The 27,535-nt window shown below is 43.1% G+C and overlaps 1 protein-coding gene across 1 annotated transcript in view; it reads right to left on the reverse strand.

The window, feature by feature from the left end:
- AGBL1 (AGBL carboxypeptidase 1) overlaps positions 1-27,535 on the reverse strand; it is a 710,086-nt gene that overhangs the window by 644,959 nt on the left and 37,592 nt on the right. Inside the window, exons 2-3 of the mRNA XM_045813133.2 lie at positions 2,932-2,995; positions 1,052-1,198 (exon numbers count right to left, since the gene is read on the reverse strand). Of these exons, the coding sequence (XP_045669089.2) occupies positions 1,052-1,198; positions 2,932-2,995 (211 nt within the window). The remainder of the gene's footprint in view (positions 1-1,051; positions 1,199-2,931; positions 2,996-27,535) is intronic.

Consider the following 27,535-nt stretch of genomic DNA (forward strand, 5'->3'; position numbering starts at 1 on the left):
CTGCTGCACCTGAACTCCTCCACTATGACTTATATAAGACTTCACACAATTGGAGCTTGACGGTTATGACTAGTTTGCAAGGTTTGCATGCATCTTGAGCGTGCAGGCTTTTAAAACTTTGCCCCAAGAAGTTCTAAGGTTTCAGGGAGGTGCTTCAGGGTCTTCTCTGAGCAAAAAGAGAGAAATGGGTGTGGAGCATAAGTAGAAACAGTTCTAGCTCCCCACCTTCCCTTCTACTAAGGAAGCTTCGCCTCCATGTGGCTTATAGTAATAGGCTGAAAATTCGCCCCCAAAATTCATGTCCACCTGGAACCTCAGAATGTCATCTTATTCGGAAATGGGGTCTTTCCAGGTTTAATTAGCTAAGATGAGGTCACACAGATTTGCGTGGGCCCTAAATCCAGTGACCAATGTCCTTGTAAGAAGGAGAGGACCCACAGAAGGACCCAGAGCAGGACAGCACGTGAAGACACAAATAGAAATGGGAGGGACGTGTGTACAAGCCAAGAAACGCCAAGGATGGCTGGAAACACAAAAGTTAGCAGAGGGGCATGGACCAGATTCTCCCTCAGAGCCTCCAGAAGGAGCCAACCCTGCCAACACCCTCGTTTCAGACTTTCTGGCCTCCAGAACAGTGAGGGAAGATACTTCTGCTGTCTGGAGCCATCCAGTGTGTGGTAATTCATTATAGAGCCCCACGAAACTCACGCACTTACATAATGAGCTTCCGTGTAAGATTCTGCTCCTAGAAGTGTTCTGTTGCTTGTGAAAGTGATTGAAAACTGCCTGGGAGTGCCTCCCCTCTGTCCCCCATCTGCTCCATGCCCCAGGGAGCTCACGCCTGCGCGGGGCCCGGCCCTGGTACGGCACCTTCGATTTGCTGACATCCAGGACAACAAAATGAACTTTCCTGTGGGGCTGGTCCTAGCATCACCACCAAAGTGTCTAGGACCTCCCTGCCCTTCCCCACAAGAGTTTCCCAAGTTGCTCTCATGATAACAACCCCACAAGTGCCTTTTCAGCCATCTTTAGATCCGGGGGGTGTGGGTACCTCGTAGGCCGACTTTGGCCAGCAGTCGGAGGAGGGGCAGGAGGACGTCATAGTCCGGAGAAGCTGTCCTGGCTGTGTCCACCAGGGTCTGCAGAAGGGCCTCGCTGCCCCCCTTACTGATCATGTAGCGAATCCTTCGGTCTGTGCCTGAGGGAGAAAACAGAGGAGCGTGAGGCCTCATATAATCACCCTCATTTCCTTGGCACAGAAAGCAGACCCCACAGACAGAGACAGAGCAAGGATCGGTTCATTTGCCCCAGAAACCAAAATTGTGTGGTTTCTGAAGGAACGTGTGTAAAGCTGTGCTTTTAGGTTAGGGATTGGGGTGGGGGTAAGAAATGGAGAAATAATGGAATATTTAAGAACCAAGGTATGTTCACCCGCAGGAGCTGTAATAAACCACTTTCCTGAGAACCTGTTGAGTCTCAGTGTACATATGTGTACTTGTGTGTGTACATAAACACACATACAGCCTTACCAAGAATCCTATCCTTAATAGAAGAGGGAATATCAGTATCCCTCTGGTATAGATTTGATTCCTCTGTAACCGAGATGGGGAGGATAGTTTATCTGGAATAATTTGATTGATTATTTAACAGTCTTATGGTGCTGGCTTCCAGTAACCGACAAGAGGAATATATGGAAATAGCTAGAGTGCTTCTTTAAGAAACAGACATCCAAACATCCACATCAGGAGTTTTGAAAAGGGCCTGGAGCTAGGATCAGGTGTACCGGTCTTTCTACCTAAGAACAGTTGTGAACAGGGTCCTCCCCCACTTTGCCCCGGGACAAGCTTAAAAGCAGTGATTACATTTCAACTTGGAAGGGGACCCCAGTGATTGTCCATGCACTGTGCATGATGGATCTAACGAGGTGGCCGACAGGGTGGGACATTATCAGCAAAGACGACCCTCTGGTGTTTCATCCTAATGGAAAGCAGCATCCTCTACTAAGGGAGCAATAATCAGCACCTATATCAGAAGGACAACTCCAAGGTTTCAGTCCAAGGGTTCCAGGCACCTCTGGACAAAGTGAAGGAGGCACCACCCCACAAGACAAGAGGCTTCGCCTACATGGGGTACCGCACTCAGAAGGCTGCAGGGAAGTCACCCTGCCATCGGAGGGTGGCACAGTCTACGGGGAAACCTTACTAGGACGGGACCCTCCCTCCTGGAACTGGAACGGGAGGCGCCTTGGCTTAGGAGTGACATTCACTCTGGTATTTGGTATTCTGTTTGGTGGTAATATTTCTTCCTAACACAAAATGGCTGGCATACATAGAAATGAAAACTGAGTGAATGCTGAAATGTCCAAGAAGGTCTATTTTCCGGGACCCGCACACTGAGGTGAGCTAGCAGAGGCATGCCCCAGTTCACTAGTTGATTCCAGTGTAGTGAACTCTGTCATCTTTTCTCTGAAAACTTAATAACTTACCACACTGCTAAGTCGAGCTCCTGCCTCATATTCCCATCTGCACTTGACATATGTTAGGAAGTTGCCAATACTGGCTCTCTAAATGGGCAACGGAGGGGAGTAGAGGAAGGGGAGAGGTAGAGTCACGAGCTCTCTCCGGGGACAGCCACAGACCCCTGGAGGACCTTGGGTTAACCACAGATGAGATACCATAGAATAACCACCCAGAGCCGAATTTCCTCCTAAGTTCGGGTCACCGTACGGTGGGTGACAAGACTAAAGAAACCTAAGCCCGAGATACAACTGGCCCACTTTACTCTGGGGTCTTATGAACCTCAGTGAAAGTGATGGACTGGTGATTCTGTCTCTGACAGAAAACTAGAACTGAAGCACCCCCACCACCACCCCCAGGCCACACAGATTCCAGGAGACACCACAGCCACATGCCCCCACTTCCTCCTACTCACCAACAGAAAGCAGATCTCCGAGAACCTGGAGGATGGTCAGGATAGACTCCTTGTCAGAGGACCTCTGCAATGAAAACACAGGCAGCCATCTTTACGAAGGAACGCCAAGGAGAGAGGCAGTGTGGTCAGGGATGCCCGTGGACGTGGCAGGGCTGTGCTCCCTTCCGTTGAGAAAGACGTCTGGCAGTGAGTAATGGTTGTGTTCCCTAAATGGTGGCCATGAGGGGACGTACAGAGACAAGGGTCCCAGGGGCTCTGCCTCCGTATCTAACCTTCAGGACCCCTTTTGGGGGACCCATTTGGTAGTAACATCAGCATGATGGGTGAAAGAATAAACAACAAACATCACTCGTATGTGGAATTTAAGAAACAAACGAACAAAGGGAAAAAGGAGAGCAACCAAAAAACAGACTTTCGACTACAGAGAACAAACTGATGGTGACCTGAGGGGAGGACGGTGGAGGGATGGGGGAAACAGGTGAAGGGAATGAAGAGCACACTTACTGTGATGAGCACTGAGTAATGTATGGAATTGTTGAATCCCTACAGTGCACACCTGAAACTAATATAACACTGTGTGAACTACACTGGCATTAAAATTTTAAAAAAAGAAGAATGTGTTTCTTAAACAGAAAAAAAATTAAATTAAAAAAAAAAAAAAAAGAAGCATCGATCTTTATGCAGACACAGCAAGTGAGAAGGGGGTTTGTGGGCCACGCCGGCACAGTGGTCAGTTAGGCCAGCGGGCTTAGATTCACTTGAAATACAGGGCGGAGAGCAGAAACAGAAATGCATGAAAATGTTCTGAGGGAAAGATGTCCCTGAGCAGTAAGGATGAATTATTTTCTCAAGAGAAACCAAAGGTAGTCCAAATCTCATCACTCCCAGGCCCCTGGTAACCACCATTCTACTCTGTTTTACAAGCTCAGCTTTTTTACACTCCACAAAAGTGATATCCTCCAGTACTTGTCTTCCTCTGTTTGATTTACCTCACATAGCATGAGGCCCTCAAGGTCCATCCATGTTGTTACAAATGGCAGGAGTTCCTTTCTCGTGGCTGAATAATACTCCAGTGTGTGTGTGCGTGCGTGTGTGTGTGTGTGTGTGTGTGTGTGTGTGTGTATACTGGACTTCACGGCTCCTTTATGGTTCAGTTTGGTTGTATTCTGAAAAACATGTATTGCACACTTTCCCTAGAACAATCTTTGTTCCAGGTGCTAGGAATACACATGTACACAAAACCTTGTCCCTTCTCTCAAGATTAATACCTTTATCCATTCATCTATTGATGGACACTTTGGTTGCTTCCATATCTTGGCTACTGTTAAGCAGGCTGCAGTGAACATGGGTGCACAGATATCTCTCCAAGGTTCTGATTTCAATTATTTTGTATATATACCTAGGAGTCCTATCTTCCACTACTCAAGAAAATTAACTTGAAATGGATCAAAGATTCAAATGTAAGACCTGAATCCACAAAACTCCTAGGAAAAAAACCACAGGGGGGAAAAAAAATCCCTGACAAGGGTTTTGGTGATGATTTCCTGGGTAAGACACCAGAACAAAACCTAAAATAAATAATTGGGACTACATTAAACTAAAGAAAGAGCTTCTGCACAGCAAAGGAAACAATCGATAAATTGAAAAGGCAACATGGGAGAAAATATTCACAAAGCAAATATATATTAGGACAGATATCCAAAATATATATTAAAAATTAATACAACTCAATAGCAGAAAAATAAATAATCCAATATTAAAATGGGCAAAAGACCTGAATAGACATTTGTCCAAAGAAGAACTACAGATGGCCGATACGTACATGAAAAGATGTTCAACATCTCTCATCATCAGGAAAATACAAATCAAAACACAATGAGAGATCACCTCAGACCTACAACGGCTTTTATCAAAAAGACCAGAGATAACAAATGTTGGCAAGAAAGTGGAGAAAAGGGAACCAACCCTATATGCTATTTTTTTTTAGGTAGGTTATTTAAGGCAAAGCTTTAATCTTCACATTAGTAAGTCTCATGTTCCCCACCTGCTTCAAAGACCTCGATAACTCCCCCTTACATGTAGGATAAAATCAGAGCTCCTTAATAGGGTTTCCAAAGATCCTCATGGTCTTGTCCACTTACCTCTCCAGCTTTATTGTTCATTACTACACCCCTGCCCAAAGTATATGCTTCGGCAACGTGGAACTACTGATAATTTCCTGCTCAACCCCACAGGTTCTTGCCTCTGTACCCATGATCATACTGTTCCCTCTTCCTGAAGCCTGGTCAATGTCAGCTCATCCTTCAAGTATACCAATGGCTCCCACAGGAGTCCAGCCCCCATCCCCTGCAAGCTGGGTCTGGGGTCTCTCTGTTCCCCATATCACTCTGGGTTACCTCCAACAGCGCACCCACCACATAGTGCTGGCATGCTTCCCACCCTACCCCACTCGATATTCATCTTTGGAGAATGGACCAAGGTTTGTGTATATCTGTATTCCCAGCACTTGGAACAGGGGCTGTTCCAGGGAGAGTGCGCAATGTTTTTCAGAATGCAACCAAACTGAACCATAAAGGAGCCATGAAGTCCAACACCGCACCCCAAGGCAGAGTGGTGCTTACACCTTCTCCAAACCTGGGCTTAACACCTTCCAGGAACTCACACTTCAACACCCCAGCCAGGACCAGGATTAGGATGAGGCAAGTGAGGCACCAGCTTGGGTGAAAATTTTTAATTTTAAAATGTGGTAATCAAGATAAATGATATTTTAATGCTGTATTTTTTACAAATCAAAATCAATGCAAAAAAAATCCATAATGAGCAAGGGGCACCTGTGTAGCTCAGTCCGGTAATCGTCTGCCTTCAGCTCAGGTCATGATCCCAAGGGTCCTGGGATCGAGCCCCCAGTTGGGCTCCCTGCTCAGCTGGGAGTCTGCTTCTCCCTCTGCCTCTCCCCAATTGCTCGAGTGCTCTCTCTCAAATAAATAAATAAATAAATAAATAAATAAAATCCTTTGTAAAACCCATAATGAGCAAAATAGCAAAATTTAACTCTTTAACTCCTATTCCAGGTGTGATGAGACATCTGGGGATCCTTAGGGACTTGGTATCTACATGTCCCCAGAACAAAGACTCGGGTTCGCTCTGACATCACCACTGGGTGCTTTGGCTTAAGGAGGGCAGTCCCAGCAGGCACTCAGCTGATGTCTCCCACCAGGTGAGCGCTACCCTCAAGCAAATGTCATCCATACATGTGCACAATGTCAGTGCTCCCTGCCCCTCCAGAGTCTCCCCAGATCTGGGAACACAAACCAAGAAGCAACAGAGCCATCATTCTGGGGAGTTTGCTGGTCTTTGATTCTGGTACAAATTCCAATGTGGGTTTGCTTGGGGACGGGGGTCCCTACACCAAAAAACCATGCCCTGGATGCCAGCTGTGTGTCCTAGGATTAAACTCAATTCAGACACTATCTACTCGGAGGCAGCATCCGATTTCACAGGCTAAGGGTTCAGTCCTACAACACTGCCCCTGCGTCAGACGCCAGCCTCAAAGTCCAGGTCGTTAGCTATACCACTGACTCTTGAACGACATGAGTTTGAGGCTGCACAGGTCCACTTACGTGGGGCTTTTTCCCATAAATACTGTAACGTGCTATAAATGTATTTTCTCATGATTTTAATCCATTCTTTTCTCTATCTCACTTATACAGCACATCATACATGTAACACACAGAATATGTGTTAATCGACTGCTTATTTTAACAGTAAGGCTTCTAGTCAACCATAGGCTATTAGTTAAGTTTGGGGAGGGCGGGTGGGACAAAGGTTATAGGAGGATTTTGGGCTGCGTGCGGAGTCAGTAACCACGTTGCTCAGGGTCAACTGTACTTCTGATCAACTGGCTATAAATTAAAGATTCCCTCCTCAGGTGCCATTAATTTGCTAGAGCAGCTCACAGAACTAGAGAAACATTTTACTTACTAGGTTACCAGTTTGTTATAAAAGGTTATAACTCGGGAACAGCCAGACAGAAGAGACGCGCTGGGTAAGGTTTGGTGAAAAGGCTGGGAGCTTCCAAGCTCTCCCGGAGTATCTCCACGTGATCACTGTTAACCTTAAAAATAAAACGGCCAGTTGTTTTACCAGCAAAATTGGGTTTGTTTGGGAATAGCAGAGAATCGCAATCCCAGACAACCACGTGCACGCAAAACCGCAACTAAGTCCTGAGAACAAAGCAGACCCGGGCTCTTTTATAGCAGGGAAGTTGGGCGGCGCCACTATAAACAAAAAAGCCATTGGAGTAAACTAGGAATTCAAATTATAGGGACTTTTCATTGGCTGAGTTGTGTCGGTCTCTCATTGGCTGGGCTGTTGCTAGGGGCAGAAGGAAAATTTTCCTCCTCCTGCTGGGGTAGTAAAGCGGTAGTTTATCTGCTTGGGAGGGAAGTGTCTTCCTGTTTGGTCTGCAATTGAAAAATGGTACGTCGGGGTGCCTGGGTGGTTCAGTGGGTTAAGTGGCTGCCTTTGGCTTTGGTCATGATCTCAGGGTCCTGGGATTGAGCCCCCCATGAGGCTCCCTGCTCAGGGGGAGTCTGCTTCTCCCTCTCCCTCTGCCTCTCCCCCAGCTTGTGCGCCCTCTCATGCTCTCAAATAAATAAAATCTAAAAAAAAAAAAAAAAGAAAGAAAGAAAGAAAAGAAAAGAAAGGTGGTAGGGCATGAGAGCTCCCCTGTGCTGGCCCCTCCACTCCATTCTAAACAGGGTTTACTTTTATCAATTTTTACATCACCAAGCTAGAAGTTCTCCGAACACTGTCCCTTTTGGGTTTTACTTGTATTATTTTTTTAAAAACGAGGGGGTATCTGGCTGGCTCAATTGGTAGTGCATGAGACTCTTGACCTCAGGGTTGTGAGGAAGCCCCACACTGGGTGTAGAGACTACTTAAAAATAAAATCTAAAAATGTGTATTTATTTCTTATTATAAATCACAAGATCACGGCAGGACTGAAGCCATTCAAAAGTGGACCCAAAGGTGGCTCACAGTAAGAAATGAAATCCCTGGAATGGTGTCCTGACCAGCCCTCATGGCTCTGGGTCCACCTCCAGCACGCCCAAAATTGGTCTTCTTTCCGAGAAGTGGGAGGGAGATAAAAGGTAAAAGCCAGGCTCTACCATATTGCGTAACTTGTAAATGCTGGGTTCATTAGTTCATTATGAATGAGGAGCCAGGAAAAGGAACATAAGAGAGGAAATGGGGAGATGAGGAAAAGAGAAAAAACTAATACAGTAGAAACTTATTGAAGAGGAATAAAAGATCCAGATTTAATTTCCTTTCATTCAATTATTCATGCACTCATTCCACAAACGTTCACTGAAAACCATCTATGTTCCAGGCACCAGGCTAAGGATGCAAATTGATCAAAACGCAATCTGCCTTCACGGGGCTCCAGGCCTGGCTCACGATCGGGACCTGGGATGGTAAGGACCACGACAAAGGGAAGATGCTACGAGGATCCAGGGAAGGAGCAGTAACCTAGCCAGGTCTGTGAGTGACTACTCTGAGAAGCAGGCAAAGGAGGGTGGGGCGGAATTGAGCTGTGTTGCAGCCCTGTGTGCTCAGAGGGAGGCATGACAGAGTGTGGTGACATCCGGGGATGAAACTGCTTCCATATGACCAGATTGAACAAGGCAGATGGTGAAGGGAACTGTGAATTCCTGTGGGCAAGAACTAGGTCTTATTCATCTCTGATTCCCCATCTCCAAAGGTGTAATAGATCATCCATATATTGTGTTGAATTAATATCTCAAGCTTAAGAATTGCCTGCTTTATTACAATGCCCACTAAAACTCCCTGAGATCAAGCATTGTTCTATACGCTTCTATTGTATCTGCCAGCAGGGATATAGAGCTGGGCATGCAGAATGTCCTAAATCACCACCCCTAAATTGGTTTGACCTGTGGCCAACACACTTGGCTGCACATGCATGAGACATCCCTCTGTAACTGCTTCCAAGAAAACCCCACGTGTGGCAGTGTGCTGATGGAGCATTCACATTATATTCTCCCCTGCCCGAGGATGGGGCCCCAGCGCGTCTCCTCTGAGCCTTTCTCCATTTCGTGTGACTGATTTAGAGGCGAGTCTAAGCCCAGATCTGGATAAGGAAACCTAAGTAGATGTCTGCTGAGATTCGAAAAAGATTTTTCCCCCAGGATTTAAAAAAAAAGAGAGAAAACATTAAAAACAAAACAAGACACACACACACACACACACACACACACACACACACACACACACAAATTCTCTTTCCTAGTTTTGGATGCTGTTGTATAAGGACATGATCCTGGGTCATTGTTGACATTGTGAAGCCCCTGAATCAACTCTGCAGAACCACCTATCTGTGCACTTTCAGGTAAGTGAAATAATAAATACCCTCACTTACAAAAGCCACTGTTGGGGCGCCTGGGTGGTTCAGTCGTTAAGCATCTGCCTTCGGCTCGGGGCATGATCCCGGGGACCTGGAATCAAGCCCTGTATCGGGCTCCCTACTCTGCTGGGAGCCTGCTTCATCCTCTCCCATTCCCCTGCTTGTGTTCCCTGTCTCGCTAGCCGTCTCTCTCTTTCTCTCTCTGTAAATAAATAAATAAAATCTTTAAAAAAAAATAAAAAATAAAAAATAAATAAAAGTCACTATTAGTTAGGTAGTTTGTTACCTAATTCTGATGCGATGGAGAAAAGAAAAAAATTTCACACCTACACATGCCCTCTTGGCAAACATTATGGTCTTAATAAACAGGAAAGAAATTAATTTCACAAACCACTGGAAGGGCAACCATCGCACGGAAACTAAGAGACAGTATCATCCTGTAGATGTTATGTTCATAATGCTCTCACTCAGCCCTGAGCCGGAATGAATCAGCACAATACTGTTTTTCTTTAAATAAAAATTATGGCTATCGGAGGAAGAAAAAATGCTATAGCAAATCTCAACTGGCATTAATTTATGCACTGCTACATTTACCAATAAATATTTTACACTATTTAGAAGAATAACACAAAGCCATTATCTCACCCACTGTAATAATGAATGAGCAATTAAAGAAGGCAGGACGTGATGTGCCTCAATTTTCCTTTAATGACCCTTTTAAATGAATCATTGAGTAATCCCCTGTTGTTTAAGACTTTCCTGGTTCTGCCAAGCTTCCAGGGAGAGGCAGGCGGTTGGAAGAACAAACAGTGTCTCTCACCGTCTGTGGGGTTTTGAACTGTAATTTTCTCAAATACTGTTTCGCATTTGTTGTTCCCTTGCTTTGAAATCATCTGCGGCTTCCGTTGCTTTCCTGTTCCTAACTCCTCATGATACTATGTAATTAAGACCCTTCACATCACACAGCCTTTGGAGGCTCACCTGCAGCCACTCCGTCCATCCCGGGACTGAGCCTGATGACCACACAGGACCAGCAACCATGCCCCAAGCCCGTCATGGGTACCTGCTACTGCAAAACTTTGCTCACGTTGCTGCCACCTGCTGGAGGACTAGTTCTCCACCCTCTGCCTTAGCCCATGCAACCTACTTAACATTTCAGTTCTGAGTTCCAGTACCCTTCCTATACAGTTTTCCCAGCTAAGCTGCCTTCCCAGCCCCCATTACCCAAAACCACCACACATCTGTTCACGTTGGGCACTGCACAACTCCAGAGGGTGCTATTTACAGAGACTACAAAATTATTGGTACACCCAGAAGTGGTGCGGTGTGGTGGCCTGGTCTGAGAGTTGTTTGCTCTACATTTGTTTTCTCACTTACACTTTGTACATACCTTTATGAGAATTCGTCCTAGATCCTGGTTATTTTCTTACCTCCCTGTTCCGATTGTCTATTGTGGGGTGACAAGCTGCACCAAAATGTAATGGCTTAAAATAACAAAAAGGCTTTTCCAGCCTTTTTATTATATGTCTGGATTTTGTGGATAGGGGATTTGGACAGAACTTGCCTAGGAGATTCTTCTGCTGTCCGTGGTGTCAACCAAGGTCACTGGTGGCACTCAGCTGGTAGATGGGCTGGCTGGTCTGAAAGTTCTATGATGGTGTCACTTGCATGTCTGACACCTTGGCAGGGATGGTATCACTTTGGCATGTTGGAGAACTGGGCTCACCATGGACTGTTGACCAGAGTACCTACGTGTGTCCTTTCCAGGATGACAGGTACTTAGACCTTTTACATGGCAACTGGCTTCCCCCAGAACAATGATTCTGAGAGAACTGAGGGGAAGCCTCAAAGTCCAGCCATCACCTCTGCTGCATTTTCTCGGTGTGTCAAGTCACTGTTCACAGCCCGGATTCAAGTGGACGGAGTTAGGCTCCACGTCTGAATTGGAGGAGGAGTAGAGAATTGACAACCATTTTTAATCTTCCACACTCCCTTTAGACTGTGAGCTCCTCTAGAGCAAGTATTTTGTCTTGTTTCCCTTGGTATCCTCAGATCTTAGCATGGGATCTTGCACAGAGTAGACAGTAAATTCTGGAATGGAGACATAGTGTGCAATCTGCCAGAGTCTTGCTATCCTTTTCTCTTCAATGACACGATTCACCTCAAAGTATACTCCAGTGAGAACATTGTTACAGAAGTTAACAAGGTACACGGCTCAATTTTTCTATCAGCCACTGAACAACAAACGCAGTAGTCCCCGCTTATCTGCAAAAGATACAAGATCCCCAGTGGGTGTCTGAAACCACGGATATTACCAGTCCTATATATGTGAATACTATCTATCCCGTGTGCTTTCTTATACATACATACCTCTGAGAAAGTTTCACTTATAAATTAGGCACCAGAATAGATGAACAATAACTAATAACAAAACAGAACAATTGTATCAATATACTATAATACAACTTGCGTGAATGTGGTCTCTCTCTCACACACACACTCACACACACAATATCTTATTGTTCTGTACTCGCCCTTCCTCTTGGGATGATGTCTGGTGGTAAAATGCCTGTGTGATGGGACAAAGTGAGGTGGATCAGCTAGGCATCGTGACAGTCGGAGGGAGTGTCGTCGGCTGCCAGACCACAGTTGGCCGCGGGTAACTGAAACCACAGGAAGCAAAACCGTGGATAAGAAGAGACTACTGTAGGATGCCTGTCATGTGCCAATAAATAGGGAACATCAATACCATGACAGGCTTAAAGTGAAGGAAAAAAGAAGCAGCCCACTCCCCTCTCCCCAATTTTCTCAAGTTCAGGCCCAATTTTACAGACAGAAAAAAAAAAAAGTCCATCCCCGTCCCGTTTTGCGCAGCACCCTTGATATCACAGAAGCAGAGTGCTAACACTCTGTTACTCTCTTCCCACAGATTGAAAGAACAAGCCCATGAAATTCTAATTCTTGATCTCTAAAGAATGAGACAAAATCTCTTCCAAACTCATAAACCAGGAGCACAGGACACAGCTCATAGCCCAAGAAAATCATATTGCCAAAAATAAATTTGTTCTTCCAGTCATGCGGTGTGAACGCTCACTAGCGATGGTCCGTTGGTTAACTAAAAGACATTATTAAATTTGGAGCTGGTAATGAATGACGGAAGGGAGCATCAATCCCAAACTTCAATTACCAAAAGCGGTTGTAACACCAAAACGGGTGACAGGTGGTTCTCCGACTTCAACCCAGAGGAAATGGGCAGAACTTGCAACATTAGAAATATAGTTTAGGTAGAAGATAAAACTTCCTGTTGAGTCTGAAATGGGTTCAAAAGAGAGAGGTGTTTTAGGAGTATGAACCAAAATATCTATGCATGAAATGAAATGAGATTTGTTTCAATATTATGGGGCTGGGGTGGAAATAGCAGGGCATATAAGAAAGAAGTTTGCCATAATGAGGGAAGCTGGATGATGAGGGATATGGTTTTATAACACAATGTTACAAAATAAAGTAAAAAAATAAAATAAAATAAAATAAAATAAAATAAAATAAAATAAAATGGTGGGTAATGTTTTCTGGCTAGAGTATCTTAGATGGAACCTTGAGAATGAACAGTCCCACTGGGATCTTTTCTCATAGTTCTCAGGCCCCAGAATTTGATAAATACCCAGTTATATATTGAGTCTTATATCATTACTTGTTAAGAAAATCACTGATCTTCCTTCTAGGTAAGAGGATATCCACAGTTCAGTGTGGGGTAGGATAGAATGTGGTCCATTTTTCATTCATTCAGCAGATGTTGTTGAGTATTTACTGTGTACCAGGCACTGTGTTAGGTGCCAGAAACACCACGGGTAGCATAAGTATGCACAATCCCTGTCCCTCATGGAGCTTCCAGGCTAGTTAGAGCCGCAGGTGTTATCTACGTAGGCACCCAAAGGGACGTAAAATTGTGACTAGGGATAACTGTCTAAGTTTTATATTGCCACATGACCATAAAATAAGCTTATTTGACATGAGTCAGAGAATGATTCCCTTAAGAAGTCACACTAAGGCCAAGAACTGAAGAATAAGCAAGAGGTGAAGATGGGAGGGAAGGATGCTCAGATGAAATAGAGCAGAAGGAGAGTGGCATACAGAGTCCGGTGGCTAGCAGAAGCATGGCAAAGGTAAGGGACGTGAAGACGGCCCGTGAGGCTGGAGTAGGGAAAGGGGAGGGGAGTTTAAAAGGATGTACTTTTTTTCTCATCACCTTAAAATAAGCATTGTGCCCAAAGAGACCTGTTTCAGCCTTCATCTCTTCCCCCTAGCTACTCCCTACACACATTCACACACACTCACACACTGTGTTCCCATGAGCACCCAAAAGCCTGTAAGTCTTTTCCCTTTCTCTATTGGCACCAGGTGGGCAGACTTCATACCTGTTATAAAAGCATGTACTTTTTAAGATTTTATTTATTTCTCAGAGAGAGAGCGCACGCGCACAAGTGGGGGGGGAGGGGGGCAGCAGGCAGAGGGAGAGCAAGGAGCCCCATGTAGGACTCGATCCCAGGACCTGACCTGAACCAAAGGCAGACACTTAACTGACTGAGCCACCCAGGCATCCCAAAGGAATGTACTTTTAATTCAGATAAACCTATGTTAAATCATAACCTCCGTAAGACTTCATTTTCTCAACCCCATTATTGGACTAATCCTTGTACCTAGCTCATGGGTACAGTTGGGTTAGAAGTACCATAATGGATCCTTGGCTGCATGTTTTTCTCTGAAAGAGCTTTAAAAATGCTCCCCCAACCCTTTCTCTCATTCCAGGTCTGTGTAGACAGGTCTGACGTAATTCTGATGCCTTTGCCTTGGTACGTGAGAAATTTCTTTGCCCTGGCCGCTTTCAATACTGTATCCTTGGATCTAATATTTGCGAATTGCACTATGACGTGACGTGGCGTAGGTTTGTAGTGGTTGAGCTTGGGAGGGGTCCTCTCTGCCTCTTGGACACGAATGTTTGTTTCCCTTGCTAGATTAGGGAAGTTTTCAGCTACAATTTGTTCAAATATCTCTTCTAGACCTCTGTTTTTCTCCACCCCCTCGGGGATGCCGATGATTCTAACATTGGATCGTTTCGTTGAGTCAGTAATCTCCCGTAGCCAACATTCGTGGGCGTGGATTTTTTTAAGACCATCTTCTATTTTCATTTTTTCCTCTATTAACCCATCTTCCAATTCACTAACCCTTTCCTCTGCTTCAGTGACCCTGGCCGTCAGAGCCTCTAGTTTTGCCTGCATTTGGCTCATAGAATTTTTAATTTCTGTCAAATTCGCTCTCATTTCCGCCCTTAGGGATTCTATATTCTCAGTAACATTTTCCTTAATACTTTTTTCAAGTCTACTCATCATCTTGACCATTGTTACTCTGAATTCCATTTCTGATAATTTGGTTACATCCATATCCGTTACTTCTGTGGCAGAGGCCACAGACTCACTGTCTTTTCTTTGTTGGGGGGGGGGGGCTTCTCCTTCTTGTCATTCTGATGAGGAGAGGTTGTGGGGTTGTCCAGAGCCCAAATTATTGACTGGGTCCCAGGCTGTGCCCCTTGTTTTATAGGGATCTTAGAGATGTGGGCTTCTTCTTTAAAGATTTTATTTATTTACTTATCTGAGAGAGGGAGACAGACAGTCAGCAAGAACGGAACAGAAGCAGGGGAGTGAGAGAGGAAGAAGCAGGCTTCCAGCGGAAGAGCCCGATGAGGGACTCCTTTCCGGAACGCTGGGATCACGCCCTAAGCCGGAGACAGGCGTTCAATGACTGCGCCACCCAGGTGCCTCGGGTTGTGGGCTTCTTGATTTTCAAATGGACCTCAAAAGAAAGCTGGGGTAGCAAGTCTCATATCAGATAAACTGGATTTTAAACTACAGACTATAGTTAGAGACGCAGAAGGGCACTATATTATTCTTAAAGGAAGTATTCAACAAGTGGATATGACAATTATAAATATATATGCCCCCAACAGGGGAGCAGCAAGATACAGAAGCCAACTCTTAACCAGAATCAAGAGACATATAAATAAAAATACATTAATAGTAGGGGACCTCAACACTCCACTCTCAGAAATAGACAGAACACCCTGGCAAAAACTAAGCAAAGAATCAAAGGCTTTGAATGCCATACTCGACGAGTTGGACCTCTTAGATATATGTAGAACACTACACCCCAGAACCAAAGAATACTCATTCTATTCTAATGCCCATGGAACATTCTCAAGAATAGACCATGTTCTGGGACACAAAACAGGTCTCAGCTGATACCAAAAGATTGAAATTATCCCCTGCATATTCTCAGACCACAACGCTCTGAAATTGGAACTCAACCACAAGGAAAAATTTGGAAGAAACTCAAACACTTGGAGACTAAGAACCATCCTGCTCAGGAATGACTCAATAAACCAGGAAATCAAAAATCAAATTAAACAATTTATGGAGACCAATGAGAATGAAAATACAACAGTCCAAAACCTATGGGATACTGCAAAGGCAGTCCTAAGGGGGAAATACATAGCCATCCAAGCCTCACTCAAAAGAATAGAAAAATCTAAAATGCAGTTTTTATATTCTCACCTCAAGAAGCTGGAACAGCAACAGAGGGACAGGCCTAATCCACGCACGAGGAAGCAGTTGACCAAACTTAGAGCTGAAATCAATCAAGCAGAAACCAGAAGTACAGTAGAGCAGATCAACAGGACTAGAAGCTGGTTCTTGGAGAGAATCAATAAAATTGACAGACCACTGGCAAGACTTATCCAAAAGAAAAGAGAAAGGACCCAGATTATTAAAATTATGAATGAAAAAGGAGAGGTCACGACGAACACCATTGAAATTGGAAGGATTATTAGAAATTTTTATCAACAGCTATATGCCAATAAACTAAGCAATCTGGAAGAGATGGAATCCTTCCTGGAAACCTATAAACTACCAAGATTGAAACAGGAAGAAATTGATTTCTTAAACAGGCCAATTAATTATGAAGAAATTGAGTCAGTGATAAACAACCTTCCAAATAACAAAACTCCAGGCCCGGACGGTTTTCCTGGGGAATTCTACCAAACATTCAAAGAAGAAATAATACCTATTCTCCTAAAGCTATTTCAAAAAATAGAAACAGAAGGAAAGCTACCAAACTCATTCTATGAGGCCAATATTACCTTGATCCCCAAACCAGGCAAAGACCCCCTCAAAAAGGAGAATTACAGACCGATTTCCCTAATGAATATGGACGCCAAAATCCTCAACAAGATACTTGCTAATAGAATCCAACAGTTCATTAAAAGGATTATCCACCACGATCAAGTGGAATTCATACCTGGGATGCAAGCGTGGTTCAATATTCGCAAATCAATCAGCGTGATACATCATATCAACAAGAAAAGACTCAGGAACCATATGATCCTCTCAATCGATGCCGAAAAAGCATTTGACAAAATACAGCATCCTTTCCTGATTAAAACCCTTCAGAGTGTAGGAATAGAAGGTACATTTCTCAATCTCATAAAAGCCATCTATGAAAAGCCTACTGCAAATATTATTCTCAATGGGGAAAAGCTGGAAGCCTTTCCCTTAAGATCAGGAACACGACAAGGACGCCCACTCTCGCCACTATTATTCAACATAGTACTAGAAGTCCTTGCAACAGCAATCAGACGACAAAAAGGGATCAAAGGTATTCAAATCGGCAAAGAAGAAGTCAAAATGTCTCTCTTCGCAGATGACATGATACTCTATATGGAAAACCCAAAAGAAGCCACTCCCAAACTATTAGAAGTTATAGAGCAATTCAGTAACGTGGCGGGATACAAAATCAATGCTCAGAAATCAGTTGCATTTCTGTACACGAATAACGAGAACGAAGAAAGAGAAATTAGGGAATCCATCCCATTTACAATAGCACCAAAAACCATACGTTACCTTGGAATTAACTTAACCAGAGACGCAAAGGACCTTTATTCTAGAAACTATAAATCACTCTTAAAAGACATTGAGGAAGACATAAAAAGATGGAAAGATATTCCATGCTCATGGATCGGAAGAATTAACATAGTTAAAATGTCCATGCTACCCAGAGCAATCTACACTTTCAGTGCTATCCCGATCAAAATACCGATGACATTTTTCAAAGAACTGGAACAAATAGTCCTTAAATTTGTATGGAACCAGAAAAGACCCCGAATCTCCAAGGAACTGTTGAAAAGGAAAAACAAAGCTGGGGGCATCACAATGCTGGATTTCGAGCTGTACTACAAAGCTGTGATCACAAAGACAGCATGGTACTGGCACAAAAACAGACACATAGACCAATGGAATAGAATAGAGAGCCCAGAAATGGACCCTCAGCTCTTTGGGCAACTAATATTTGATAAAGCAGGAAAAAACATCCGGTGGGAAAAAGACAGTCTCTTCAATAAATGGTGCTGGGAAAATTGGACAGCTGCATGCAAAAGAATGAAACTTGACCACTATCTCACACCATACACAAAAATAAACTCCAAATGGATGAAAGACCTCGATGTGAGACAGGAATCCATCAAAATTCTAGAGGAGAACATAGGCAGCAACCTCTACGACATCGGCCAACGCAACCTTTTTCATGATACATCCCCAAAGGCAAGAGAAACAAAAGATAAAATGAATTTATGGGACTTCATCAAGATTAAAAGTTTCTGCACAGCCAAGGAAACAGTCAGAAAAACTAAGAGGCAGCCCACGGAATGGGAGAAGATATTTGCAAATGACACTACAGATAAAGGACTGGTATCCAAGATCTACAAAGAACTTCTCAAACTCAATACACAAGAAACAAATAAACAAATCAAAAAATGGGCAGAATATATGAACAGACACTTTTCCAATGAAGACATACAAATGGCTAACAGACACATGAAAAAATGTTCAAAATCATTAGCCATCAAGGAAATTCAAATCAAAACCACACTGAGATACCACCTTACGCCAGTTAGAATGGCAAAAATAGACAAGGCAAGAAACAATTGTTGGAGAGGATGTGGAGAAAGGGGATCCCTCCTACATTGTTGGTGGGAATGCAAGTTGGTACAGCCACTCTGGAAAACAGTGTGGAGGTCCCTTAAAAAGTTAAAAATTGAGCTACCCTATGATCCAGCCATTGCACTACTGGGTGTTTACCCCAAAGATACAGACGTAGTGAAGAGAAGGGCCATATGCACCCCAATGTTCATAGCAGCAATGTCCACAATAGCTAAATCGTGGAAGGAGCCGAGATGCCCTGCAACAGATGACTGGATTAAGAAGTTGTGGTCCATATATACAATGGAATATTACTCAGCTATCAGAAAGAATGAGTTCTCAACATTTGCTACAACATGGACGGCACTGGAGGAGATAATGCTAAGTGAAATAAGTCAAGCAGAGAAAGACAACTATCATATGATTTCTCTCATCTATGGAACATAAGAACTAGAATGATCAGTAGGGGAAGAAAGGGATAAAGAAAGGGGGGGGTAATCAGAAGGGGGAATGAAACATGAGAGACTATGGACTATGAGAAACAAACTGAGGGCTACAGAGGGGAGGGGGGTGGGGGAATGGGATAGGCCGGTGATGGGTAGTAAGGAGGGCACATATTGCATGGTGCACTGGGTGTTATACACAACTAATGAATCATCGAGCCTTGCATCGAAAACCGGGGATGTACTGTATGGTGACTAACATAATATAATAAAAAATCATTATAAAAAAAAAAAAGAAGTATCATAATGGATGTAAAATGCTTAGCTCTTTGCATCGGTCACAACAAATGCTCGATAAACCACTGGTAAATAAATATGTACCATGACCCTGCCCGACAAAAGGCAAGTAATCTAAAAATAGATCTGAAGATCCTTTGAGATGCATCTTCCTGGATCAGTTTTCCATCCTGTTCATGATGGTCCCAATTCAGCAGAACACTCTTAACTAGGGGGAGGGAGGAATGATAAAACATTCAAAGAGGCTGAGGGTGTGTCCTCTAGGCAGAAACAGTTTGGAATCCTGTGCTTTCTCAACGCCAGGTACACTTGCTGCCACCCAGTAAACGGTAAAGACTTTGAGTCATAATAATAATGACAGCAATCAACAGCATCACAGCCCTGAAAGGTTCTCTGATTCCTTTTAAATGACACTCATTGGAAAGTAGACTCCACCTCTATGTCTAAGAGGGCTGTGAAGTCTCTCCAAAGCACAGTTGACAAATTACAGCATGAAACTTGAAGGTTAGAATTCAGGGTTACTGAAAAGAAGTGCCAAATAGTGTTCAGCTCTTCTGAATGGATCTAAACACAGCAAGCAAATAACACTTGCAGCTCCCCGGCCCACCCAAGGCTTGGCATCAATGTGCAGGTGAGTTGATGCCTTATTCAGCCAGCAGCTGCCACTCACTGCCTTAATCTCTAAACCCATCAACCTCTGAAACACCCATGAAAGATTAAGAGCACCCAGGACAGGGAGGCTCAGCCCTGCCTCTGCATGGACCCGGCACCAAACAGTTTCCAAAAACACCAAGAAGATGGCCTTTTCCAAGCAATCTGGTCTAAAGCACAATAGTGCAGCAAGAAAATGTTGACTCTGGTCTCTTATGGTGTCTCCCATTTTCAGGAAGCCCTGTTACCTCACGGCTTTACTCCACCACTTGGATATTCCCTAACCTAGCAGGTAATGGCCTTCCCCAACCCACTCTGGAAGAGCAGGTTTTCAGAGATATTCTATACAGTCTGAGAGTCAAGACGCAGGCATCAGGGTATGAATTGGCAACCCATAAAGCCAACAAAACTATGATTATAGCTGTTGAGTGTCCACTATGTTTCAGACACCATTTGCTGCTTAATCCTCAAAACCATCTTACAACTTAGGTACCATTCTCTTGACTGCACTAAGGAAGAGACAGGCCAAAAGCAGTTGAACCGTTTATACAAGAGTAACACTTCCTCATATTTTCTGAATTGATTTTTGAAAGCTAGTAATTTTGCCAAAAAAAAGAGGGGGGGACATCTTAACATAACTAAATTAATGTTTCTTTAGTGGAAAACTCTTTGATTCTAGAAACCAAATTGTGACAATTTTAAAACATGTCTGCAAATGCTTTGTCACACCCACCACCAAGAGATGGAATGATATCCTTGAATGTTGGCCAAGGGACTCTCTTGTCTGCAAATGCTTTGTCACACCCACCACCAAGAGATGGAATGATATCCTTGAATGTTGGCCAAGGGACTCTCTTGTCTGCAAATGCTTTGTCACACCCACCACCAAGAGATGGAATGATATCCTTGAATGTTGGCCAAGGGACTCTCTTATTACCAAGTAGAATGTAGATCGTAAGACCAACTACCAAGGCAGAGCCATAAAAGTCAATCCAGCTCCTGCCCAGGCCACTGGCACACTGTCATCGGAGCCCTGAGCCACCATGTGAGAGCACTGACTACTCTAAGGCAGCCATGCTGTAAGGAAGTGCAGGCAATATGGAAAGACCCATATGGTGTGGTGGTAGAGAGCCCCAGTTAGGCTCCCAACAACACTGGGATCACTTGGCATCAGCTGAGAGCCATGAGAGTGAGCAATCTTGGATGTCCAGACGGGTTGAACCTTCATATAATTGAAGCCCCAGCCGACTTCCAGGGCCATCACACAAGAGACACCAAGTAAGAGCTGTCCTCCTGAGTCCCCTTTCCAAACTGTGAGAAGAGAAAATGGCTATTTTGAGCCACTGGAATTGGGATAAATTTTTACACAGCAATAGTAACTCAAAAAGCCAATCTCAAAAACAAAGCCAATCTCAAAAACCTATCAATAGGGGCGCCTGGGTGGCACAGTCAGCTGAGTCTTGGTTGCGGCTCAGGTCGTGATCTCAGGGTCGTGAGATTGAGCTCAGCTTTGGGCTCCACACTCAGCACAAAGTCTGCTTGAGAATCTCTCCCTCTCCTTCTGCCCCTGCCCCTGTGCTCTCTCTCCCTCTCTAAAATAAATAAATAAATTTTTAAAAAAAAATTATCAATAAAAAGAATTGAAAATTTGATTTTGAAAAACTGAATTTGAAATGCATGACAGCTAAAAAGAAAACAAAGGATCTAGACCAACTGTTTAAACTGCAAAATATTACATTTTACTGAGCTTCTCTCTTAATGCTTTTTGTGAAAGACAACACAATTGAGTAGAGAAAACCTGAGACTTGGACTCAGTGAATCTGATTCAAACCCAATTTTTCCCCTATGACTTTAGGCAAATAACTTCCCTTCTCTGCCCCCTACTTGCTTTCCTCATTATTCAACTAAGAGAATGAAAAGCAATGACATCTCGAGCGCCTTCCAGTTCTATGACCCTATGGCATTCAGTGATGTCAGACTGAGGTCGGTAGAAAGTCCTCATGCTAAGAGACCAACTTTCTACTTTTGTGGGTTCAATGGTGGCTATTTAGTGGGTCAGATTCTGAAAAGAGGATGAGAGAAAGAACGGTGGTGTGTGTTCATCTGCTTGAAAGTTGCCCAAGAGTCTCTGGGGACAGGTGGGCCCTCAGAGATCTAAGGTAGGGCATGAAACTCCTCTAAAACTATCCCCTGGGATCCAGAATAGATAGAGTGAGAGACACGTTAAAGAGGCCAGTATTGACTTCAGGTCAGTGAACCCTCTTCTTACCCCCACCAAGTGACTTCTCCTGACCTTTCTTAAGCTAAGGTAGCACTATGCTGTTCTAAAATAACAGCCTACATTTGGCATATTTCCCAGGAAGGAGTAATTATTTTCCTTTCAGTTCACAGATGTTGGCCAGTAGCCTCTAAGGCATGAAGCTATTCCAGTATTCAGCTTCCAACTTCCCAGTTGTCTATTAATGTCTTTCTATCTACCTTGCCCACCCTCTCAAAACCTCCACTCTGCTATCTGCTCAAGAGGAACTGTCAATGACTTAGTTTATACTCAGGCTACTGACCAACATCTGTACCTCAGCACTATTGATATTTGGGGACAGATAATTATTTGTGTAGTTGGGGGGGCAGTGTTATCCCATGCATTATAAGATGTTTAGCAGTATCCCTGCTTTCTACCCAATGGATGCCACTGTATTACCCACCCTACCCTACCCTGTGACAACCAAAAAGGTCTATAGACACTACCAAATGCAAAACTGGCACTGGAAAAGAACTATACTAATATATTAATGACTAATTCCTATGTTACATGGTAACCTTCCCAGTATATCTAATGTGGATAATGACATAAATCAAAAGAATAAAGTTCTCCTTGTCTCAGGCATCAGTGAAAGCCAAGTCAGAGAGATATTCTTGGGCCTGGATCCTTTTAGTCATCCCATAAACTACTCCCAGACAGTTGCCTAGTTCCTACTTTCACTCAAGAACAGCGGATTTTTATATCAGACATATGATCAATCAGTTACACACATGTACCTACACACAGGGTTAAATAACAGCTTGTTGAATTTAGCATATTTCATTCTATAGTTATGTCTACCATCTACTCAACTGCTTGGGAAAAAAATCAACAACCAAAAATTAAGGGTGTGACTTTGATCTAGCATGAGACATTACATCTATTTTTGGAGGATTATTAGTTCATCCTCCCTCTATAGTGATTGGTTCTGTTTCATTAAAGAACACCCAGCACATTCTAGAAGGTACAGACTAAGATTCTTCTTTGTTTTACTTCCAACATTCTTCATCAATTATCCATGATAGACTCGGTTATTGAAAACACAGAGTTGATATAAGTGGAGGATATGGTGGTCCATGTCAAGGGACCGGGGATGCAGTTGTAAACAAGTCAGTAAGGTCTTAGTTGTCACAGACCTCTCAGTCTAAGAAGTGTTTTCTTGACTAATGTTTGGTTATGGTAAGATTAGTAGATTTTGGCCATATGGATGAGTTAGCATAACCTATATGAAACTTCTTGCCTCCATTAATAAAATAGGCCCAAATACTTCAAGGTTGTGTTAGGGGGAGAAGTTGAGAGATCACTTTATGGAGAAAGGCTGCTGCAGCTCAGAGATTGATTGTCTGCTCCTAGGGATTCACCTTCCTCCCAAGCTGCTCACGTAGTAAATGACAGAAGCAGGACACAAACTTTAACCATGACTCCAGCTTTTGTGTTACAAGAAGAGAAAATGGGTTTGGTAGATGGCTAGTTTGGCTCTAATATACGATAGTTTCCTTTTCTTTCACTAAGGGTTTCCCAAGACCTATGATTTCCCACCTGCCTTTGGTAGGCCTCCTTCTAGTATATGCACCTTTTCCTTGCCACCTGGGGTCACCCTGAATTATGTCTATAGTCACCAAACTATAGGCCAAAGTAAGTAAGATCAGGAGACACTGGATTTACTATCCCGCCATCTAAGGCAATTTTTTAAATTCTTCTTTTCTGTATAAGAACCCACCCCATTCATGAAAGATTTACTCTGGCATCAATTACACCTTTCAGGAGGAACCAAGCCTTCAACCTCAATGATAAGCACAATATTATAAATGAAAAAATTCAAACAGTAACAAGAGGGAGTCAGTACATCATACAACCTATGGCCAAGGTTGAAAACACAAAGGCCTTATGCTTCTGGGTGAGTTATATAAACATAGTCATCAACAGCTAAGGTCTATAGTTACGATCTAAGAATTCTTCAAGTAATTCCCTTGTTTGAAGGCCAAATTGCTGGTGAGCATCTCAGAAGAACCCTTGTAAATGCTCAGCTTTAGGTTGCTATGAAAAGAAATTACTCATCCCACTGGATAGCATGCCTTCCTCTCATGAGGCACAAATCAGAAGCATTTCAAGCCTTGTCATGACACTGTGGGACCAGCTGGTCCATACCAAGCACCTCTGAGGAAACCCAACCATGATTTCCATTCCAGTAATTCTCATCTTCAAAGCAAAATATTTCCAACCAAATATATCCAAGAACCTCAGTGTTATGTGGTCAGCCGCAATGAGAATTCCTTGCAAGATTTGCTATATTAATTATAACCACAATGCAACTGCTAAACAGAAAGCAGTTTGGAAATAAATTTGTCATCTTTCTCATCTTTCTAAATATCCTATACCTTCATAACCAGATCATCCCAAAGACTTGGTTAGTAGCATATTTTTTCATCTGTATCTCTACTACAGGTTCTGTTGATCTCCTTTAGTAAATGAAATAAAAAAATTAATCACCATTAGGTAATATATAACATGTGACAGCATTTTGTAAACCATTCTCCCAGAGAAGGTTCATCCCTCACCAATAGGAACTTCTGTTTAGTTCATTCTTAAATTCACCCAGACTCTACCATCTATTTATGAATATCCTGGATGCCTCTTTAGAATGTGAGCGTCCCATACTGGAGCCATAAAGGCTTACAGATGTCACTCCAGAACCCCCCAGGGACACTGTGCCTACTTGAAGTGAATTCCTCTTGTGATGACTTCCCACCAGGTTCTGCAAGTACCCAGACTATATTTCATGAAGCAGAGGGAGAGTAAGAGAGCGTAGATAGTTTTTAGATGAAGATCACACGGAATACAAATGGATGGTATTTTGTCTTTTTCAAAGTCCATGTCCAAGAAACCAGAAGATTCCAGAAAATCAATGTCAGCAGGCTGGTATAAAATCAATGAGGGTTGAGAGGTTAAATAAATGGGAAAGGTAATAGAAAAAAAAGAGCTTCACAGGGTGGAGGTGGTAGTTCCACTATGGATCAAGCCTTCAAGGGTCAGAGATTATGATGGGACAGTGGGAGGAAAAATAGTCTATTAAAAGATTCAACAACCAAACCCTGAATGTTTGGCAATTAGCCAGTTAAGTCACAATTTAAATAGCCCAGAAAAGTGCCTGCAGCTGTGGAGGATCACATAACCCACAAAGAGGACATCGGGTGACTCTCCCTTAATTGTCAGGGCTGAATTCCAAAAACTAAAGAGATACTCTACAAGCTCTCCATTCAATGCTCCCACTTAAGGAGTGCAAATTTGTTTCTATTTTCCTTTCTGGAATTCAGATAAATGTCATAGTGATGAAAGTTGCTTTGGATTATGATCCTTTGGACGAATCTGAGAGACATGGCTGGGACAACAACACAGAGATCCAGTGGCACCTCCCTACCTCGTTTGAAGAGGAGTAACTGAAAATTACTGGTTGAAAATCACCAAGAAGTAGTCAGAGAGTCATGACTTCCTCCATAAGCAATAACTCGACAGAATGTCTATTTATCTGTCATTCTATTCATCCATTCAATCGTTTATTAAATTTATTTGATACTCATTAATACATTAAGCCCTGGATGAGGGGACTCAGCAGGTGCCACCACTATGGAAGTTCTCAATCCAGGTGCAAAATAAGCCAAAAAAGACAAAATATTATTGATGAGTTATCACAATCAACTCCAAACTGAATTTAATATATGAGAGTAGTGAGTGGGAGATCAGGGAGAGTTATGAGAGAAGAAGGAAAGTCTACTCATGAAAAGCTTCATTTTGGAAATAAAGTTAGTAGAGATGGACAATGAGGAAGCCAGAAGTTCATGGTTAGCCATGGCTTTCCCAATTTCAGGGTGGAAACCTCTTCTAAAAACCTTTTGAATAGTTTCTGATCAACTCTATTTTTTTTTTAAGATTTATTTATTTGTTTGGGGGGAAGGGGTAGAGGAAGAGGGATGGAGGGAGAATCCTCAGGCAGACTCTCTGCTGAGTGCAGAGCCTGACCCAGGACTCGATCTTACAACCCTGAGATCATGACCTGAGCTGAAATCAAAAGTCAGCTGCTTCACTGAGTGAGCCACCCAGACACCCCATGACTGATTTTGTGTTAAGTTTTGGCTCCCATCTTCTTGAAAGAGATCAACCAATCACATAAATAAAGCACTAGATTCACCATAATTAAAAATCAAAGTTCTCTTTCTCCAGGCAGAAGTGAGTTGGCTAGATAAGCAAGAGCAGAGAACCTCCCATCAGAGATGCTGCAGAGCCATTATTGTACTTGGGGGAGTGTTTGACCAAATTGGTTCTAAAGCCCCTTTTCCTCATTCCTGCACAAAATAAAGTCTACAGTTTTAACATCACCACATTTATGCCCATTTTACCCAGGGTGATTATAATTGTGTCTTACCACTACACAGGCTGTTGTGAGTGACTTCGTACATAACTAGGATAAGCATTAGGACCCTCTTCTGGTTTTCAGAGTCTTTATAGTCAATTATCAAGCAGCTAATGATGAATGATCCCTCTAAATTTTCACTTTTCAGAAACACAACTCAAAAGTCAGGTGTTTGAGCCATATAATTGGGAGCATAGACACCCTTCATGAGGAACATACTGATTTCTTTAAGACCACCTGAGAAGTCAGAAATCAGAGGCATAAACCGTGTCCATTAATGGAATGGCAGAGAAATTTTCACAGAGGAAAAGCAAATCCTTGAGGTTTTTAAGTAAACTTTTAAAGTTAGAGTAATTTTAGATTGACAGGAGAGTTGCAAAGATACTTGTCACCCTGATTTCCCATGGTTAACATCTTAAAACAGCCTGGTGCATTTGTCAAAACAAACACACTGACTTCGGTACATTATTACTAACTAAACTCTACCCTTTCTTGGATTTCACCAGTTTTTCCACTAATGTCCTCATTCTGTTCCAAGTTCCCATCCCGGATACTACATTGCATTTAGTTGTCATGTCTCCCCAGTCTGCTCTGGTCTGTGACTGTTCCCAGTCTTTCCTTTTTTTCCATGACCCTGGCAGTCGTGAGGAGTACCAAAATAGTATCCTCTAAAACGAACCCCCATTTGGGTTAGTCCAGCTTTTTTCTCATTTTTAGGCCAGAGTGATGGGTCTTCAGAGAAGGAGTGCCCTTCCTATCCCCTATCAGAGTGCATGATACCCAGGTGACATCATGGATGATGACATCACTGATGAGGTCATCACTGGGTTCACTTGGGTCAAGTGGCATTTGCTAGTTTCCCCCAGTGTGAAGTTACCATGGAAAGAAAGCAATAGTAACTGTTTTTCGGCAGCAAATCACTAAGGGTAGCCTACACTGGAGCAAGAAGGGTGGAATTAAGCTCCATCTCTTGGAGGAGGGAGTATCTACATATGTTCTTTAGATCCTTAATATTTGAGGGAGAAACACATTCAGTTCATTTAGCTTTCATGGGAATAT

Source organism: Ursus americanus, chromosome 28, assembly GCF_024610735.1.
Source record: "Ursus americanus isolate L20-20 chromosome 28, mUrsAme1.1.p, whole genome shotgun sequence".
Taxonomy (NCBI): domain Eukaryota; kingdom Metazoa; phylum Chordata; class Mammalia; order Carnivora; family Ursidae; genus Ursus; species Ursus americanus.